This window comes from Pygocentrus nattereri, chromosome 10 (genome assembly GCF_015220715.1).
Source record: "Pygocentrus nattereri isolate fPygNat1 chromosome 10, fPygNat1.pri, whole genome shotgun sequence".
NCBI lineage: Eukaryota > Metazoa > Chordata > Actinopteri > Characiformes > Serrasalmidae > Pygocentrus > Pygocentrus nattereri.
Genome location: NC_051220.1, coordinates 39,834,514 through 39,856,828, shown reverse-complemented (window position 1 = coordinate 39,856,828; position 22,315 = coordinate 39,834,514). Strand labels below are relative to the sequence as shown.

At 39.6% G+C, this 22,315-nt stretch overlaps 1 protein-coding gene across 1 annotated transcript in view; it reads left to right on the top strand.

Moving 5' to 3' along the window:
- The first annotated feature begins 12,620 nt into the window (after positions 1-12,620).
- The window catches only part of syne3 (spectrin repeat containing, nuclear envelope family member 3), a 58,064-nt gene continuing 48,369 nt past the window's right edge, over positions 12,621-22,315 (top strand). Inside the window, exons 1-3 of the mRNA XM_017711280.2 lie at positions 12,621-12,728; positions 17,524-17,682; positions 20,880-21,052. Of these exons, the coding sequence (XP_017566769.2) occupies positions 17,539-17,682; positions 20,880-21,052 (317 nt within the window). The 5' untranslated portion in view covers positions 12,621-12,728; positions 17,524-17,538. The remainder of the gene's footprint in view (positions 12,729-17,523; positions 17,683-20,879; positions 21,053-22,315) is intronic.

Genomic DNA, 22,315 nt, shown 5'->3' with positions numbered 1-22,315 from the left:
TGAGGTGGATAACTCATTGCTTGTGAGTAACTTATCAGATGTTGTTTGAGTGTATTTATTTACTCTGTGTAATCCATTGTTAGTATAAGATCTGTAAAAAAAAAGAATAATAAAGAGCTGAGCTGTTGTTAGAATTTCTCGTTTAGTCTACTTATCTGCTGACAGATGATTCAGATTTGCCTCAATGGCAATTACAGCATTAAATTAGCTGGATCACTGATGTACTGCGTCGCGTTCCTGCTGAAGCAGACGGGACCTCCTCTGTTGTGTTTGGTGTCTTTATGTGTATTTATACAGCATACATTTCTTATTTGAGTGTTTCAAATAAATCTGATGGAAGGTTCCTCGCTCTGTTACTTAGCGACGCGCATGCAGGCAGAATACAGATTTTCCGTCAGCACATTTTCTCCCTCTATAAACTCGTTGATTTACTGTTACAGCTGATTTCAGAGCTTTTTCTTCTAGGCAGCACAAAACCGCATTTCATCCTTGTTGAAAAGTGCTTGAACTTCTTTTGTACACTTTAACCTGCCTTATGTGCAGTTTTAAAGGGCCCATGTCCTGCATTTCTACTGCATTCTATTTCTCCTCCAAAGTCCATTTAGTTTGTTTGGTTTTATATTCCAAAAGAATTCATTCTACATTTAGAAAATTAATTTTACGTGATTGTCTTTCAACCTTTAAACAGTGTTTGTGGGTTTGTGCCTTTGAGACTTTACTATATGTAAATAAGCTCTGTTCTGGGCGGAGCTAAACTGCTGCAGGCTAAAACGGCATGCTATATTTCCAAATGTATTCGCTCACCCATGCAAATCATTGAATTCAGGTGTTCCAAACACTTCCGTGGCCACAGGTGTATAAAGCCGAGCCCCTAGGCCTGCAGACTGCTTCTACAGACATTAGTGAAAGAATGGGTCGCTCTCAGGAGCTCAGTGAATTCCAGTGTGGTACCGTGCGGGGCATAGTGCGCAGAGGTCACCAACTTTCTGCAGAGTCAATCACTACAGACCTCCAAACTTCATGTGTCCTTCAGATCAGCTCAAGAACAGCGTAGAGAGCTTCATGGAATGGGTTTCCATGGCCGAGCAGCTGCATCCAAGCCTTACATCACCAAGCGCAATGCAAAGCGTGGAATGCAGTGGTGTAAAGCGCCGCCACTGGACTCTAGAGCAGTGGAGACGTGGTCTCTGGAGTGACCAATCACGCTTCTCCATCTGGAAATCCGATGGACGAGTCTGGGTTTGGCGGTTGCCAGGAGACGGTACTTGTCTGACTGCATTGTGCCGAGTGTAAAGTTTGGTGGAGGGGGGATTATGGTGTGGGGGTGTTTTTCAGGAGTTTCGCTCGGCCCCTTAGTTCCAGTGAAAGGAACTCTTAAAGCTTCAACTCCAAGAGATTTTGGACAATTTCGTGCTCCAAACTTTGTGGGAACAGTTTGGGGACGGCCCCTTCCTGCTCCAACATGACTGCGCACCAGTGCACAAAGCAGGTCTATAAAGACGTGGATGAGCCAGTTTGGTGTGGAAGAACTTGGCTGGCCTGCACAGAGTCCTGACCTCAACCCCATAGAACACATTTGGGATGAATCAGAGTGGAGACTGTGAGCCAGGCCTTCTCGTCCAACATCAGTGTCTGACCTCACAAAGGTGCTACTGGAAGAACGGTCAGAAAGTCCCATAAACACTCCTAACCCTTGTGGAAAGCCTTCCCAGAAGAGTTGAAGCTGTTATAGCTGCAAAGGGTGGGCCGACATCATATTAAACCCTATGGACTAAGAATGGGATGTCACTCAAATTCATAAACATGTGAAGGCAGACGAGCGAATACTTTTGACAATATAGTGTATGTAAATGTGCTGGTTCTAGTCACATCACAAGAACAATGAATTTAAAACAGGGTGTTTTTGCAGCTTAGTCTCCATATATGAACTGTATGAGTGGAGGAGTGAAAGGTACGGTTTGAAACCTTCGAGTACTGATGTAAAGCTTTGATCTTGCCACAGACAGAGTCGGGAGACAAGGGTTTTCAGAAAATGTGATTTAACTGAAGAGAGCTCTGTCCATCTCTGCTAATCTTCAGTCTGAACAAAAGCTCAGACACACATTTATGCTTTGCCATTGACTCCACACTCCAATTGTAAAACTGAAGTCAGTGTTCTCAGTGTCTCAGATCCTGTCTGACTCTGCTTTCTCAGGGACTCTCACTCAGGGATCCCATTGTAAATACCTTAGTGTCGTAAAACAGGGTTCTATCCCAGGAAGGCCTGATCCCCCTTAAGGAGGGTTGTAAAGGCCATTTGTTCTTATTGTTCAAACCATGAGAACAGAATGTAATTGACTTCAGCATTATTACTGCTTAACAATGAATAACAACTTAAAACAAAGGAAAAAGAACAGAAAACTAGAAAATAAAACAGTTCTAAACATTACATCAAACTCTTTCTATTTACAAAAACAAGGAGCATGCAGTTTTCCCTGACATGGGTCCTTTAACCCGTGTGTGGTGGTAATGTGTGTGTTACTCAGTGGTCTGGTGGACCCACCACACTTTTTTAAATCAATACAGCCATAAATGTTTATGTAAAAATACCAGATGTTTAAAATATCACAAGTGGCCAGCGTAGGGTTCTCCTTTAGCAGCTGTAGCCAGTCAGCAGCCTGTCCATGTTGTCCACCCTCACACACACACACTCACACACACTCACACACACACACACTCACACACACACACACACACACACACACACACACACACACTAACAGCAGGCCATGTAGGAGGAGAACAGAGTGAAGGACACAGCACCTCCACACTTTTACTCCCCGCAGGTTCAGCCCAACACCACATGTGTAATATAAATGTGTGGGGGGTGAACAGAGTGAAGGTTATTTTATATGCTCTTCACAGAAAATGAGCAAAGACCAAGAATCTGAGGATGAAATTATATTAAATCACATCATTTTTTCCTTTTGGTACACATTAAAAATGAGCCGCACAGACCGCACAGACAAGGGTTAAATGCTCAGTGACAGCTTCTGTTCATATCATCTCCCCTTGCTTGTGCTCAGAGTGCATGCAGTAGGTCACCGATATGACAAATATGTCCCACTTCAAGACATTTTGCTGATACACAATGAGATTTGATGAGGTTTGGGGTGCCACGTCTACCCTTCTGATACTGATACCTCCTGATCTGCTGATCCCGAGCACTGACACTAACTCTATCCAGCTACTATCTAACTACTCTTTATTTGGGCTGTTCTCCATTTGGAGTGGGAATTCAGGTGGATAAGTAAAAAAAAATCAGTTTCTTTCATCCTTTTCAGTTTCTTTCATCATCTTTTATGTCCGTTAACATCTCGTATTATCACCCATGCATAAAGGAGTTTAATTCCAAACACATTCTACAGTCACTGGTGTTGTATGAATACCATGTTACTCCAGTGACGGCGACTCCATTGACATTCTAGTTAAAATTGAGGATTTTGTATCAAAATCAGTAAGAAAAATGATATTTATGGGATTATTTTGACAAGATTTTAATAACCCAGCCATTAAGGCACATAAAACTGGTGACGCATAGAAGTTACTAGCAGCCTGATGAACAGAATTATTAATAAATTAATTAAATAGGGTTAGTGACTCACCTTCTCAGGCCTCTGTTTTTTGTAAATTTCTAAGTTAAACCTTAAGAATATTGTTCTATATTAAAAATGGTTTCTCAAATGTTGAAAATAGGTTTTGCGATGAGTTGTTTCACATATTCGGAGCGAATATGAAACAGGATAAAAGAAGAAAAATCAGAGAAATCATAAGGGTAAAAATATTATTTAATCTTAGGTCAACTGTGTAAATGTACATACCCACCTTTGGAGCTGTACCTGATATTTCAAGCTTCTTTTAAAGCCCTGAAACCCCTGTGACGGTGTTTCCCCTCCAAATGGAGAATAACCCATTTAACTTTAAAGGCTTACTCAAATCTGATGTATTGAAATCCTTGCTGGTCATGTGGCCCGCAGGTCAAAGATATCCCACCCCCCTCGCCCAACGAAAGAACGAAACTTATTGTTGTACTATCTTAATAAACTTATATTCTCATTTCAAAAGGTTTTTTAAGCATCATATTAACAAAATACAGTGTGAGTTTGTGTTCAGGCGACACTTTTTAAGTGCGAAGTGCTCCAAGGCTCATGCTTAAAGGTAACATTTCTTAAGGGGACAAGTTAACACGTTTGATTCACAAACAGGTAAACATGAGAAAGAGATCTGAGAGACGACAACAGACAGAGAGGAGTGATAATCACATCACACTGACAAAGAAAGAAATTTAAAACTCTTTTTTTTTCACCTTCAGTTTGTGTTCATCTTCATGCAGGGTGTCGTGCAGCTCTGGGTGCTCATAAACGGCCAGCTGTAGCTTTCCATCCAGTGGGGACCAGAGAGAAGCTGTCCTTGATGTTGATTGGTCAGCTGTCAAAAGTTAAGTGTTTCTTGTTTTAATCCCTCAAACAAGGAAATTCCATCTCTGCACTGAACCCATCCGTGAAGTGAAACTAGTGAATACACACATACACTAGGGGGCAGTGAGCACACTTGCCCGGAGCGGTGGGCAGCCCTATCCACGGCACCCAGGGAGCAATTGGGGGTTAGGTGTCTTTCTCAAGGACACCTCAGTCGTGGACTGTCAGCACTGGGGGATTGAACCAGCCACCTTCCGGTCACAGGGCCAGTTCCCTAACCTCCGATGTGCATTTAAATAGACACTAAAAACAAACAGGGGGCGCTGGAGCCTATCCAAATGGTCATTGGGTGGAAAGCCTTAAAAACCCTGGACAGGTTGCCAGTTCATGACAGGGCAGATACACAGACACTAACCCCTAGGGGCAATTTAGCATCTCCAGTTAGCCTGACTGTAGGAAACCAAGTAGGCACAGAGAGAACCTGCAAACTGTGGCTGCCCAGCCGGGGAATTGCACCCAGGCCCTTCTTGCTGTGAGGCGACAGTGCTACCCTTATGAATACCCTAAATGAGTAATGTTCTATAAATACCTCACATGAAAATCTAGCATTTCCATTCTTTTTGATACCATGTACTTTTATATACTTTCATTCAGAACTAATTTGAGATTGCTTGTTGTTTTGCTTAAAATGTGTAATCTTGTGAGGAAAAGATGAACTTGATATAATTCATACAAGTGCCATATGGTTTGATTTTAAAAAAAAAATCTTCAGATTTGTGCTCAGGCAAGCACAGAATAGATATATATAAACACACACACACACACACACACACACACACACACACACACACACACACACACACACACACACACACACACACACACATTTTCTAAGCCGCTTCTCCCTCAGGGTCGCAGGGGGGAGCTGGATCCTATCCCATATTCTTCCATATATCTTCCATATGTCTATATATATATATATATATATATGGAAGATATATGGAAGAAAGAAATGTGTAATATTCCCAGCATCACAGTCAACGTTAATGGGAAATCATATCTCCTTCCATACACTGTGAGAAATGAAGGTTCTGTGCAGGTATGGTTTTCATTCATCAAGGTAGAAACAGTGTAAATGTTCCCTCAAAGGTTCTCCAGTGGTTCTAAGGTCTGATTGTGACCCTTAAATCAGTTTCTCCAGGTGAAAAGTTGGTATTTGTTCCTTTTCATAACCGAATGTTTTAAAACAGAGCAGTAGAGTAAAAGCCTGGAGGCGAGGCGAGGCGGGGTGTGTGGAGTCAGTCCAGCTTAGAACACATCATTTCAGTGGATTATGGTTCAGTTATGTTCCCTGACTGAATGGACTGAGATGGAGCCTTGAGGGTCCCACCCCAGTGACAAGAGGGTTCAGTTTAGTACTGAATTTACTGTGATGAATTTGTGAGGGTCTCTGAGGTAGCTGGGTGATGATAGGTGGGGGTTATGGGATGGAGACGTAAAAATGATATTATTGGTTAAAATTGTTTTGTTCCACATCTAAAAAAATCGGGAGATGTTTTGGAGGCGGAGCAGAAGTCATTACACTTTGATGGAAAATGAAAGGAAAACGAGAATTTCCTCTTTTAAATGATGTGATATGATGAATCGTACGATCAGGACAGAATAAACAAAGTGAAAAGGGTCCATTGTGATTTCAGGGCGACTCTAATAGGGTTAAAAACAAGTCCATTCGAGTACTTATGCTGTCAGTGCAGCGGGACGCAAATGATGACGAGCTGCTCTGCACATTTTTATTCCGACAGTGACGTTATAGACAGACAGACAGACAGACAGACAGACAGACAGACAGACAGACAGACAGATAGACAGACAGACAGACAGACAGACAGACAGACAGACAGATAGATAGACAGACAGACAGACAGACAGACAGACAGACAGATAGACAGACAGATAGATAGATAGATAGATAGATAGATAGATAGATAGATAGATAGATAGATAGACAGAGAGAGACAGACAAATAGATACTTGGATAGATAGATAGATAGATAGATAGATAGATAGATAGATAGATAGATAGATAGATAGATAGATAGACAGACAGACAGACAGACAGACAGACAGACAGACAGATAGATAGATAGATAGATAGATAGATAGATAGATAGATAGATAGATAGATAGATAGATAGATAGATAGACACACAGACAGACAGACAGAGAGATAGATAGATAGATAGATAGATAGATAGATAGATAGATAGATAGATAGATAGATAGACAGACAGACAGACAGACAGACAGACAGACAGATAGATAGATAGATAGATAGATAGATAGACAGACAGACAGACAGACAGACAGACAGACAGACAGACAGACAGACAGATAGATAGATAGATAGATAGATAGATAGATAGATAGATAGATAGATAGATAGATAGATAGATAGATAGATAGACAGAGAGAGACAGACAAATAGATACTTGGATAGATAGATAGATAGATAGATAGATAGATAGATAGATAGATAGATAGATAGATAGATAGATAGACAGACAGACAGACAGACAGACAGACAGATAGATAGATAGATAGATAGATAGATAGATAGATAGATAGATAGACACACAGACAGACAGACAGAGAGATAGATAGATAGATAGATAGATAGATAGATAGATAGATAGATAGATAGATAGATAGATAGATAGACAGACAGACAGACAGATAGATAGATAGATAGATAGATAGATAGACAGACAGACAGACAGACAGACAGACAGACAGACAGACAGACAGACAGACAGATAGATAGATAGATAGATAGATAGATAGATAGATAGATAGATAGATAGATAGATAGATAGATAGACAGAGAGAGACAGACAAATAGATACTTGGATAGATAGATAGATAGATAGATAGATAGATAGATAGATAGATAGATAGATAGATAGACAGACAGACAGACAGACAGATAGATAGATAGATAGATAGATAGATAGATAGATAGATAGATAGATAGATAGATAGATAGATAGATAGACACACAGACAGACAGATAGATAGATAGATAGATAGATAGATAGATAGATAGATAGATAGATAGATAGATAGATAGATAGATAGATAGATAGACAGACAGACAGACAGACAGACAGATAGATAGACAGAGAGAGGGACAGACAAATAGATACTTGGATAGATAGATAGATAGATAGATAGATAGATAGATAGATAGATAGATAGATAGATAGATAGACAGACAGACAGACAGACAGACAGACAGACAGACAGACAGACAGATAGATAGATAGATAGATAGATAGATAGATAGATAGATAGATAGATAGATAGATAGACAAATAGATAGATAGATAGATAGATAGATAGATAGATAGATAGATAGATAGATAGATAGATAGATAGATAGATAGATAGATACTTTATTGATCCCGAAGGAAATTTAGCAGCCAGTAGCAGACACACAACACTATACAGTAACCGTAAATGGGTGTAGACATATAACAAGAATAAATAAACTAGATCCAATCTACAGGCATATATACAAATAGAAAAGAATACCACAGTCCGTGATAATATCTATAACCTGAGATGAGGGATGCAGTGCAATATTGACTGTATAAAAAATTTACAGATGATGGCGTATAATGACCACAGAATGAATAAACAAATATGTGCATATATTGTACCCAATAAAGTGTCCAGTGTCCAGATGTGCAAGATGCGCAATGAGGTATGCAGAAAGTGCAATATGTGCAGCACAATAAAGGAGGACGAATAAGGAGAAGGAGAAGGAGAAGGAGAAGGAGAAGGAGAAGGAGAAAGTGGAGAAACTGTCTGAGAAACAGACTCATAGCCGGTACCTATAATATAAACTCATATAAATGGACCATTACTCTTCTAAGAGATACAGCTTTCTTTGTACATATTTATTTTACTGACAAACACAACAACATCTGCACAGAAATGCTTTAATAAGAGCACTGAACTGCATCTCTGAGGCAGAAAGAGCTTCACATCTGAAAGCAAATTACTACAAATGAATAAATAAAACAGGCACACAATCCTCACAGCAGATGCGGAAGCACTTATAAAAATCTGCCTTCTCGTTTATTTTTGATGCTTCTCGCACAAATGAGTCTCGAGCTGAATTCAAACCCTCACACTTCTACTTCAGATCACAGACATCACACGTCTTTACATATTAACGTTACACGCACAGCCTCATAAAGAAAGTCCGGCTCAATGTTTAGGTCTCAAATGTAAAATCAACACGATACTAATGAAATATAACGACAACAGTAGATCGTTCACTCACATCCTCAGAAGAGACTTGCTTCACCGAGTTCAGACTGCCTGCTTATTTCTACGCTCATTGTACTATTTGGGTGGTGGATCGTTCTCAGCTCTGCAGTAACACTGATGTGGTGGTGGTGTGTTAGTGTGTGTTGTGCTGGTCTGAGTGGATCAGACACAGCAGTGCTGCTAGAGCTTTTAAACACTGTGTCCACTCACTGTCCACTCTATTAGACACTCCTACCTTGTCGGTCCACCTTGTAGATGTAAAGTCAGAGACGACAGCTCATCTGCTGCTGCACAGTTTGTGTTGGTCGTCCTCTAGTCCTTCATCAGTGGTCACAGGACGCTGTTGGCTGGATATTTGTGGTTGGTGGACTGTTCTCAGTCCAGCAGTGACACTGAGGCGTTTAAGAACTCCAGCAACACTGATGTGTCTGATCCACTCAGACCAGCACAGCACACACTAAAACACACCACCACCACGTCAGCGTTACTGCAGTGCTGATAATGATCCACCACCCAAACATTATCAACAATGTTGTCTCGACAAGTGTTAAAGGGGAAATGCAGATGGGCTGGACCAATCAGAAGCTGCAAAACACCCATGTTCTGTATATGTGACATCACAACCATCACATCTAACTGGCAGTCTGAGGCGCTCAGCATTCAAGCTTCATGCCAGAAAGGTGGATGTTCTGCTGTTCTCTGTCTAAACGGGTTTGAAATGAATTAAGAGAAAATGAATGCATTTAAATCGCCCCAGTTACAAGTTCAAGTGTCCGAGTTGCGTTTTACACTGATTTGCTCTCTTCTGCAGTTATTAATATCAAACCGACCAGTGACTCAGCCAAACTTCCCTTCCTGTCTGCTTCCTTTCCTCTTTTACTCTTATTTTCAGCCTGATCTACAAGCCATACGGATTCACATGTTTGTCAGCTCTGCTATTATGTGCACTGAGGCCATGAGCTACGGATCAGGCACAGTCAGACCGGGAAAGCAGAGAGGAAAGAACGTCTCAGCCGACCGTTTAGGCGCAGCCTAAGAGAAGGAGATGGAATGGAACATAGGTCTGAGAACAGAATGACAATATATACAGAGAGCGAACGTAACAAGAATAGAGTAAAAGATTAAAGGGCCCATATAACTGAAAATTAATGTTTTCCCGCTTTTTTTGGAGGTTGATGTAGTATGTACATTTGGTCATTTTCACTTTCATACGGTCAATATGTGGAATCTAAGCTGCAAAAACAGCCCATTTTGAAATTGTAGTATTTGTGATGTCATCACATGCCCCGCCCACTCAAGTGGTAGTGCTGAAGTGACAGTGTTAGGCAGTGCATGAACCAATGCAGGCACCAAAACAGGCATCATTTACCCGTTTCAGTCATACCTAGGCCCTTCTGCCTTTGCTTGCATTTGAGCTCCGGGTGTCTTTCGCAGAACAAAGCTTCAGGAGTCAGAGAAGCACACACACACACACACACACACACACACACACACACACACACAGAATGCAGTTTAACAGACTCAGCTTTATTCACAAAGACACAGGGTTTGTGTATCACCCACTCCTGACCTCAGTGGGCGGCTCAAGTCCCACAGCCTAGGAAGATGTTAGTATAAACAACATGAACAGACAGTATATGATAGAATGTTTTGAGGCTAGGAGAAGCTGAAGGCCTCATCCTGGCCTTCCCTTACCAGCCCCATGGCTGAAGCTTTCAGTTTCTCCACAGATAATAACACCTCAGAATTTCTAACTTTAAGCGAATAACAGTGGTGGACGAAGTACAGAAATCATGAACTTGAGTTAAAGTAGAGACCCCCAAGGTAAAATATTCCTCCAGTAAAAGTAGAAGCTCCTCCCTTTAGACCTCCACTTGAGTAAAAGTACTAAAGTATTTACCTTCAAATGTACTTAAGTATAAAGTAAAAGTACTAAAAGAGTAATTCTGGCTCTGATGTCCTGTTATCATTTTTATAACCAGACTGGCTTCATGAACTCATTTCAGGTGAAAGTCCTCCAGCGTCTCTCTTGGTAAACCAGTCTTTTAATAGAACGTCATTAATTAGTGACGCTGACGTCTATTAAAATGATCAGAAGCACAAAACACTGAAGGTAAACAGTTTCCATCAGGGAGAACCGAGTGGCTCTGAAATCACTTTTTACACACAAGCAAAGTTTCAGTTTCAGATTTATTTACAACTTAGTTCCAAGTTTAAGTTGAATAAAAACTGGCTTTAAACTCAGGATCACAGATGAGCTCCTTTACCTCCTGTGGGCCTCTGTTCATAAACATAAACTCAAAAAATCACCCAGAATGGAGAAACTTCAGTACAGATACACAAAAAAATACTAATTACATTTACTCAGTTACTCAGTTACTGTCCACCACTGGTGAAAACCATAAACACACTCTGATACATATTCTAAGTAAAAGCAAACATGACAGATGAAAAAGGCAAACATAACAGAGCTTCACTTCAACTCTTCAATATGTTTTTATCCACCAATTAATTTCTACATGACCATTTTCTGCTCCCTTAGAGTTAGCCCCTTAAAATCCCAGGTTTATTACACACCAAGGCTTATTACTCAGTAACTACAGAGCAAACTGCCTTTATACACACACACACACACACACACACACACACACACATATATATATATATATATATATATATATAAATGTGTTCGTATTTCCTGTTTTTGCAGGTAGTTTTTCATATATGGCCTTTTTTAAAGTTTTACATAATTTTTAAAAAAATTTAAAATACTTTGAAAGTGTTTACATATTACATCAAAATGTTCTAATTAAAAAGAAGAGAAAAAAAAGAGAGTACTAACACCACCACCACCACCACCATCACTACGACTACCACCACCACCACCACCACGACTACTACCACCACCATTACTATTACTACCACCACCACTACTACTACCACTACCACCACTACTACCGCCACCACTACTACTACTCCTGCCAATACTACTACTACCATCACCACTACTACCACCAATAGCACTACGACTACCATCACCACCACTACTACTACTACTACTACTACTACTACCACCATTATTACTACTACCACTACTACTACCCCTATTACTATTACTACTACCATCACTACTACTATTACCACTGCTACCACTACTCCTACTCCTACTACTTCTACTACTACTACCACTACCACCATTATTACTACTACCACTACTACTAACACTACTACTACCACTATTACTAGTATTATTACTAGTAGTAGTACTATTATTACTACTATTAATAACAATAATAATTCACACCTTTTTATTGCGATAATACAAACCTGTAGAAACAAAGGCCTTACAGTTACTGTGTCAAGTTACGTGTTTGAAACATGCATATAGGTTCTTGTGAAATACCAAGCAGATTAAGCACACATCCACAGCTCACACAGGCAAGCACACCGTAACTAGTACGACATTATACACATATTACAAATAATCAGTGATACCTCATATAAAATGTGTTCATTTAGAGGTCAGACTAATTACAAGGATGCGTAACAAAAACAAATATCTTTAGTAAAGGTATAAAAAGGAAGAAAGAAAAAAGAGAAGCAGAAAATATTTCTCCCTAATTTTTTTTTTTACCAGAAATCTTTTTATTTTCATTTTTTTTAGCTATTTATATAAGTTACATGCATGAGTTAATTCAATAATATGTGTTGACGAATGCAATGTTTGTAAAAAAAAATAATAATAAATAAACATAAAAATGTTACGCACTGATCGCCTATTCGCTCGTTTTGAATTCGAATTCGCGTCACGCTGATCGGTTTCTCGGCGGATCGGCTGCTCTCGCCTGGGCAAATCCGAGAGGCCTGTCAACACAAGTTTACGCTCCGGAGGCGCCGAAGGTCGATTTCACTCTTATTTCTCATGAACTCGCGGCAGTAAGTAGCGCTATTCCTTCCATCTGCTGTGCTTCGCGTCAGAATGTGTTTACTGGTCCTCCTAAAGTCGCCGAAGCTAAAGTCAGCGTCTTATTTTTATTCGCCAGCTTCTTTTTCGAATTTCCCGTTCCACCTTAAATGGTGCAGCAGTTACGTTCTGGCGGCCGGGGCGCCGCAATGTAACTGCTGGCCCATTTAAGGTGGAACGGAACAATGTTTTGCGAGAGGCTGGCGAATAGGAAGACAAGTTCAGCCTCGTTTAAAAGTCTTTACCGTAGTGTAAGTCCGAGCCAGTTCGGGTCTGTGTTTTGCCTGTTTTCCGTGACATGACGACCGAGGAAGGGGGTTTAACGTAGACTGGGTCCTGAAATAGAGCAAAGTCATTAACCGCCGTTCACTCACTGCTCCAACTGACATGCAAATCAAGCTGGCTGCGCAGAGCTTGGTTTGGAAATCTGGGAGATCCTGAAGATGAAGGAGAAAAATCAGGTCTCTGTCTGCTCAAGAACTGAGACAGTAGATGGAGATTTGAGCCGAATGCACGAAGGGGTTTCACTTCCTTCGCATTCACATGCCACTCTCCTCCTATACTAGTAACTCTGACCAGTTATGTTTACTCAAAATATTAGAGGTTTAAACTACTTTGTACAATCATTCATCATTTATACATCAGACTCCCCCCCCTTTAACACACACACACACACACACACACACACACACACACACACACTGAATTCCTATCCGTATACAACAAATCTAATTCTTACGACACTCCTGGTAATGTTAATGGTGCCTTTCATCAAGTCCATTATTCTTTCTATTACTATTATTATTATTGTTGTTGTTATTATTTATAATCTTAGGTTCTTTTTTCTTTATTTTCTTGTTTGTTTTTGTCCATCTACCTGTTTGTTTTTGCTTATATGTCCTCTCATTAATGCATCACAAATAAAAATTAAGTTTCAATAGTCCTCCGATGGGGGGGTGGTATGGTGGAGGGCAATATATATACATATATATATATATATATATATATATATATATATATATATATATATATATATATATATAAATAATTAGAGGTAGCTGGTTACCTCCAGTGAGTTTTGAATAGGGCTGGGCGATTTGGGGGAAATATTGTGATTTTTCTGACCAATATTGCAATTGTGAGTTAATTGCAGTCCCTTTTACGGCCTCTTATTATCCAGGGTATATTTTGGTTTGTCCATCTGAATTTAAGTGACCAAATTGTAAAGCAGATTGTTCAGTAAGTGCATGAAATAAATGTGCATTTTTATTTATTTATTTATTGTAAAAGTTCCCTCAAATTATCAGAACGTGTGTTTATGATCTCCACATATCACTATATGCTCACAATTTACAGCTGAAAGCCAAAAATCTGCGTCGCTCTTTGTGTTATTCTATAAAAGTGATGTTTCCAGAGCAGATCACTGAAGAGACGCCGTCTGTTTATAGTTTAGAGCCCAGATTTGGGGAAAAACGGGTCGACTTTCAGTAGAAAAACAAAGTTCAGCTTCTTTTATTATAAGGGTTTAAAATGACGTCACCGTCTATTAGACTGGAGAGAAGAGCTACAGCCTCACACGACGCCCAGCTTCTGAATGGAGCTTATGGAATATGAACGTTATGAAGAACATGATGAAGTGCATTATGGAACCACCAGTGGTTCCAAGGAATTTAAGAGGTTAATAATAAATAACCTCTAGGCCTGATTTGAGGCCAAGAAGACCAGAATACTCTTTTTTTAGGCTCGAGCACTGAGTGCGCCAGTCTGACCGTTAGACATGATGGTTGTGATGTCACATATACAGCACAACCTGTATGTGTGACATTAAAGGCCATTTCCTGCATTTAAAACTTAAATGCGACATAAGACGACATTTATTTTAGAATAAATGATCAACAAAGGCGATTTAGACATGAAAGCAGTTCATCTTTCTGCCCCGTTTTTAAAACAATTATTTTTAAAGTTGTGTGAAATTACACATAGAGTTAAATATACACTCAACACTCGAGCCTTTCAGTTAAACGAACAGTAAGTGTACTTTGCACAATCTGTTTCAGCTTAAGCTTTTGTGTCCAGGTGACCACGCCATTATTGTTAAGTTAATAATAAAAACGACTGAATTTGCAGTTATTTAAGTTGTTTTGTTCCAGCCAAACTGATCACTCAGCCCAGACACACTAAACATTAATGCTTATATAAATAAAACGTGTATTTTCAGATTCTGTCCAAAAAAACTGATAAACAACAAAAATGGACAACAAGGTTTTGTTCAGACAACAGCACCACACACACGCACACACATGCATGCATATATATATACTGCACATATATAAAACCTCGTATCTCAACTTTTGTCATTTTTCAGCTTTTGGCACAATTTAAAAATACCTGTTGTCCTTTACAGTGTCTCAAAATTTCATGTTGAAAGGACCAAACCAAACAGCCCAAAATTACTTGGAAAAAATTCTGGTTCCATTGACTTACATTAAAAGTACAGTGGGTTTTTTCCTTCTCCTGTACAATTATTATTCTGAAGATACAAGGTTTTCTTCCGACAACAGCGATGTATCTATCTATCTATCTATATATATATATATATATGCGCACTCGCACATTAGAAAAAGTGGCTGTCAGATCCATTTTAAAAAGTAGATCTTAAAAAAATGACTTCATGTGGTAACAAGTAAATTAACTATTTTTATTCAACCTAAATAAATACTTTGAATGGATGATTTTTTTTTTTCAAACGGTCATTTTTTGAGTTGAATAAAACTTGTTCAGTTGATTGTTCCACCAGAAGTATTTGTTTTAAGTAGAAACATGAACGTTTTGTTTGTTTGAAACCAGTGTGTTGTTTGTTTTGGTTCCCATCTTCTTTTACTTTCTCAGTTCTCAAGTATAAAACGTGGATGTGTTGTTTGTTTGAAAACGACATCTGAAATCAACTAACTCGCTATGAATTCTGGGTGACTCCACCCTGCTCTCTCCCCACTGCTTGTCTTTTTGAGTTCTAACCAGTAAAATAAATACATTTGAATTTTCAACCAGACCATAAAAGCGGCTTGTCTGGATTAGGTGACGGAAACTAAGTGCTAGAAAATAATAATTATAATTTGATTATTTAAACAATTAATCTCAGGGCTTTCAGTGTGTGCATGCATACGTACATGCAATATACAAGTAATATAAAACATGTACAGTCAGTGTTGTGTATAATTACATCATATCCAGTTACAAAGAGTATATAAATAACACGGACTTATTCTTAGTTACAATCATATAAAATCATAAGTAGTACATTTGAAAGCTGTTTATAGAAATGAAGACATGTTAGATGAACGGAGCTGTAGATGATTCCGAAATATCCGAGCTGTATAACATTGAAAAGTAAGTTCTAATTAAATTAATATCCAGAATTTCTAATAAATTCTAATAATGAAAATAGATAATTACAGGATATTATTTACCATTTTTCACCTCCTTTTCACAGAAATCCTGAAATATATAATAAAGCATCTAAAAACACCTTCCTAATGTTTTTCTACTGCTTAAATCCGTATTTAAATGTGGATTTGGATATTACTTTTGTAATAAAATACTAACAAAATATTAATATTTTTGGCCCTGTGAGGGGCAGTCGTGGGCTGGAGGTTAGGGAACTGGCCCTGTGACCGACAGGTTGCCGGTTCGATCCCCAGAGCTGACAGTCCATGACTGAGGTGTCCTTGAGCAAGACACCTAACCCCCAACTGCTCCCCGGGTGCCTTGGATAGGGCTGCCCACCACTCCGGGCAAGTGTGCTCACTGCCCCCTAGTGTGTGTGTGTTCACTAGTGTGTATGTGGTGTTTCGCTTCACGGATGGGTTAAATGCGGAGGTGGGATTTCCCCGTTTGTGGGATTAATAAAGTATCACTTAATATTAATATTAATTTATTATTATATTAATATTAATATGACAAGGAATTCCAAGCTTTTAAACTGCAGCGTATGTGTAAATACATTTTCAGTGTGTTGAAGTGCGTATGTGCTGTGAGATACAGAAAAGGGAAGTGAGGTGCTCTTATTTAGAGCTTTATGGACTGATGTATTAAAAGAAATATGCTTTACTCCCACATATGGTCACTTGTAATATGTTGTCACAGTTCATGCTTTGCTGTCATTAAGCGTTTAATAGATTTCAAAGTATTTAATTGCCTATATGGTCTTGCAGTCACATTCTGGAGGTAAAAACGAGGCATTTTGAAAATGAAAAAATGATTCGCTGCGTCTAAAAATGAGACTTTTTAAATCAAATTAGCTTCCTGAGAAATGAAAGCTTTGACGTTTAAATGTGATGTTTGTCAGGCTGTGTTCGCCTGCCTTGTTAGCGTTTCTGGTCTTTACTTTAATGCCATCCTGGTAGCAGTAGTTGTGTTATACCTGCTATTTGTCTTCTGCAGTGTGAAAAACACATTTACTAACATACGAATTCCAGGCTGTGGTCTCAAAGCCAACATGTGCCAAGAGTTTGTGGCGGAGTTTGTGACTCACTCTGGAAAGTGGCTCATAGCCTAGTGGGATTTCTTTCCTCCAAAACATGTCTTTCTCGTTACCCGGGAATTTACAGTCATGAGAATTCCAAACAGAACTAACCCGAGGCGGGAATTCGGTCCGTAAGAACTTGATCTCTCCAAGCTCCAAGCAGAGAAAAAGAGCCTGTTTGAAAGGACAGTTGGCTCTTTTGTGACTCAAAGCAGCCACTGATGATCGGCTGTGTTTCATGGCAGGTCTTCCTCAAGCCCATGACCCAACAAGAGCAGAATGAGTTCAAGGAGAGCTGCGAGGACGCCCTGTCGTGGATGCAGGCCGTCCAGGAGAGGCTCAGGCTCAATGACAACACTCAGGGGCCCAGGGCAGCGCTGGAGGCCAGGCTGAGGGAGACAGAGGTGAGACCTAAGCTTACCTTTGCCCTGCTGCACTCCTGAAATAGACATACTGCATTGGAACTGGTAGCATGTGCACACCACAGTGCTAGGAGTGCGTATAAGCGACCGGTGATCATCAAACGCGTAGGTCTGAAGAGCGGCCCGTGGTTTCGCCCATGGGTTCGTGGGTAACTGAGCTTGCTGATGTAGTATGTAAGCTTTGTTGTGCAAGTTTCAAAGCTGTCTGTACAGTCTGTGTAGAAAAAGCATGGAGCTGTTTTTAATTCATTGGGGTTTTTTTTGGATGTCATGAAAACCAACATATTTACATAAATCCGTCTGTTATATCAGCCTGGAGCCGTTTAGCCCCGCCCATTAATGCTAAAGTTACACTGCTTTTTGAATTAATCAGAACAGATCATTTACATGTATCAGCCTTAAAGGCACAGTAACAAAACCACTGTGTTTAATATGAAATTATAAACAGAGATAAACAGAAAATGGTAACAGTAAATTCTGGCTGTTTTTGGAACAAACACAAGCATTATCAATGGGAAAAGGGGATGTTTTATTGGTTTTATGTATAAAATGGACTTTTTAAAGCGACGATTGTGCCACAGATCAAATATACACAGTTTTCACCCGTACTCCAAATGTAGCTGATCAGCCGAGACGTGTTTGGTGTCCGAAGTTTGCTTCTTTAGTTGTGCACTGGAGTTAAGAAGCTAATGTAGCTAACAAGTAAGGGAAACTTATAGCCACCAATTTAACGTCAAGCAGTCTGAATGTTTAAGTCGTCACATTCTTGCCTCAAATCTTGAAGTTAAAGTCCACCTGAATCAAAATGGACAGTTTCTATGTTATTAGGCCTACTTCATGCCTCGGCTCACATAAAGCAAGTTTGGTCTTTAAATGTAATTTAAAAGACTAAATTTTTCTTCCGTCAGCTGAATATTCTTTGTCCAGACGCTGTTTCACTCACAAATCCATCACAGTGCGGAAGAAAAATGAGTTATTGTTTCTAAATCATACTGAATTTAATATCAAATGGACTGACTTATAATTTCTAACATTGTCCATTTGTACTGTTCAGTTGCTTGTTAAAGCAAATAGCTGATCAGCCAATCACACGGCTGCAGCTCACTGCATTTAGGCCTGTAGAGGTGGTCAGGCCAACTTGCTGAAGTGCAGACCGAGCATCAGAACGGGGAGGAAAGGGGATTTAAGGGACTTTGAACGTGGCGTGGTTGTTGGTGCCAGACGGGCTGGTCTGAGTATTTCAGAAACTGCTGATCTGCTGGGATTTTCACACACAACCATCTCTAGGGTTTACAGAGAACGGTCCGAAAAAGAGGAAATATCCAGTGAGCGGTCAGTTGTGTGGACGAAAATGCCTTGTTGATGTGAGAGGTCAGAGGAGAATGGGCTGGTTCCAGATGATAGAAAGGCAACAGGAACTCAAATAACCAACCAAAATCTCTGAGGAACGTTTCCAACACCTTGTTGAAAGTCTGACACGAAGAATTAAAGCAGTTCTGAAGGCAAAAGGGGGTCCAACCTTTTACTAGGTACTAGGTACCTAATAAAGTGGCCGGTGAGTATAGATAAGTGTGCCATACAGTGTCAGAAACCACATAATCAAATCTATTAGAGATTATTTAAAAGGGAATTACGGTGTTTTTAAAAAATAATAATAATTGAGATGTCATTCAGAACGTGTTGATGTGTAATAACAGACTGAGATTTCTTTACAGTGGTGGTGATCAAAACTTGGTAATATGTAACACAAATATAGACATTTTATTAATTTTATCCAAAAGTTTTCTTTGTGTACCATTTTGCCCTGTTTCACCCAGCATGTGTCCCTCCATCATGAATCCATTGTAAAATTGTGGGCCAAAACCTTCTTAAACCCATCATAAAGAAATGTCTGAGACATCAGTCTGCGTATTCGTGATGATTTTAATGTTATGACTTTCTGTGAGGGAGCTTTTAGAGGTGGACGTCTGGGTCTGTATAACACAAAACTCATAAGTCTGAGATCATATATTATCTGCTTTGTTGTCTTGGCAACTTGGCACCTGAAGTCTTAAGTTCTGTTTAATTGTCTGTTTCTATTATTAAAAGCAGTGGAAGGCAGCTCAGTTCAGTATAACCAGCATGACGCTGTATCTATCTACACTGAAAACACTGCTTTCACTGGAGTTTTTTTTTTTTTAAACAGCATTTAAAAGCCCCAGATGCTGCAAACATGACCTCCACCATCCCCTCTTATTACCTTCGGGTGTCAATGTTGGTTAAAAACCCGTTAGATACAATATTACAGTGATGGGGTAATAATAGGAGACAGGGCTGAATATGTGTCTGTTTATTAGGCAGAATAACGTTAGCCCGCTCGGCTAAAGCTTTTGGGAAATGGAGACTGAAACTGGAGACGGCGACTCTCTTGATAAACAGCGCAAAGCTCTGACACAATATTCTTAACTCTCAGTTTATCGCGCTTTAGTTTTATTTGACTTTACATTTTACAGTTTACATCAGTAACGGTACCTAACGTTAGCTGTCTGGCTAACTAGCTTGATTACGTGTTTACGTTTCAGCTGTGTGGGTATGGTCGGTTGCCAGGTAGCAGACACGACAGTTGATCGTCGACTTCAAGTTAAGATTTCCTAACTTGAGATAAGAAAAGATGCTGTAAGATAAGATTCCTAATCAAGATCAGATTTGCTTCTGTGATAGGAGCTTGTGAAAAATCTTATCTGACCTGTCGGATCGTAAGTTAAGGCAAAAAGATACGAATTTTCTGTAATACGGTTGTTATGGTTCGGTTGTTATCACCACCGCTGTGAACAGTTCTGAGTCGTTTCTTTACAGCACACCACTCTGACTGACCTTGTTTTCGACTTTAACCAACTAATTATGCAGATATGTTGATGCATCCACGATGAAAAGTTATTTGAGGAGGCATTTTCTACCTTGCTGATCGTGGGACTAGAAGCTTTCATTAATTGTTAGCTACATTATCTGCGTAGCTCCAGTGTAAAAATAAAGAAGAATACTTTTCAGGCACGTCGTAGCTGATCAGCTACTTTTGCTGTGAGAGGAAAGGTGTGCATTTTAATTTTTGGCATTTTAATGTATATTCAGTAAACGAATTACTGTCAATTATTGTCGATGTCTGCGTTAAATGAACGTGGTTGTGCTGCTTTGTTGTGTAGAAAATCCGCGAGTCGGAGCAGGATGGTCGGCTGAAGATGGACTTGGTGCTGGCGGCTGCAGACACACTCCTGAATAGTGGAGACGAGGAAATGAAGAACCAAACTCACTCCAAACTGAAAGACCTGAAGGCTCTGTGGGAGGAGACTTCAACCTACATCATCCACTGCCACAGGTACATCTGCTGGGTTTAAAGGGGAATTCCACTGATCATCATGCGTAATCCCATTGGTGAGATGTGAACAGAGTCATCCAGAGTGGTTTGGTATGAATTGGTTCAGGTGTCTTTACAGTGGTGGTGATGGGAACCAGGGGTCGCCATGACTACAACACAATTATAGACATTTTATTTGCTATCAAAACCACCAGTGAACCTACACGAGCCTTCTGAGCTTTTATGTGGAACGGTGAAGATAAAATATGAGAAATCTGAAAAAATAAGGTTTCTTTGCGGACAGCTATGTCTCCCAACACCCTGTGTGTATCACTCTGCCATCACAAAGCAATGTCGGAGACATCACGCAGCATATTTGGAACCGTTTCATGTAATAACTTACTGTGAGGGGGCTTTTAGAGGTGGACGTCTGGTTCCTATCACCACCACTGAGAACAGAGTTTCACACCAAATCACTCTGAACGACTGTCTTTATATACTAACCACCTAATTATGCAGAAATGTAGAGAAAAAAAAATCTCTCCTTAGTTTATATGTCCTTAAAAGAGCAGTCACAGTGTTTTCAGAGATGTTTAAGTCACATGTGTATTGAAGAAGAGGGAAACATCTTGTCCATATCATACATAATGAAATCTTTTCAGAAAAAAATGTTGGCATTTGAAGGCAAAACCAAACTAGAGCATTTTAGTACACTTAACAACAAATAAAACCTGATACAGGGAGATTCGCTTGAAAGAGGCCCCGAATATTCTGTAATAACTCTCGCTAAGGTGAAGCAATCTGAACGAAACAGCATGCAATGTGCTCCTCAGTATATGGAGCTTCGAACAAGCCGGGATGCCCCTGCATCGGAGTGATGAGGTAGGTTCCGGACAGCAGTCGATCACACTGACATCAGGATATGTAGTGGATTTTTTTGGGTTCATATCCTTCATCCTAACAGGAGTTACAACAGAATATTCCGGGCCTCTTCCGAGTGAATCTCCCTGTAGCTGTCTGTATGTTTTTATCAGAAGTTGTTTTTATGTGTGTAATAAAACTCTTATTGTCATCAAAAGCAAACCGTTCAGCTTTTATGGTGTTTTTGGTGTTTCAAACAACTTTGGTTAAATTTTCAAGGCTCAGTTGGAACGTCTGTAAAGTTAGGAAGCACCTCAAATAAGAGTGTAAAAGAAGTTTATGTTTATTGAGCTGGTTTTCTCAGGTTTATTTTAATACCACATTAATCATGTAATTTAGCTCTTGTGAGTGAAATATGACTGT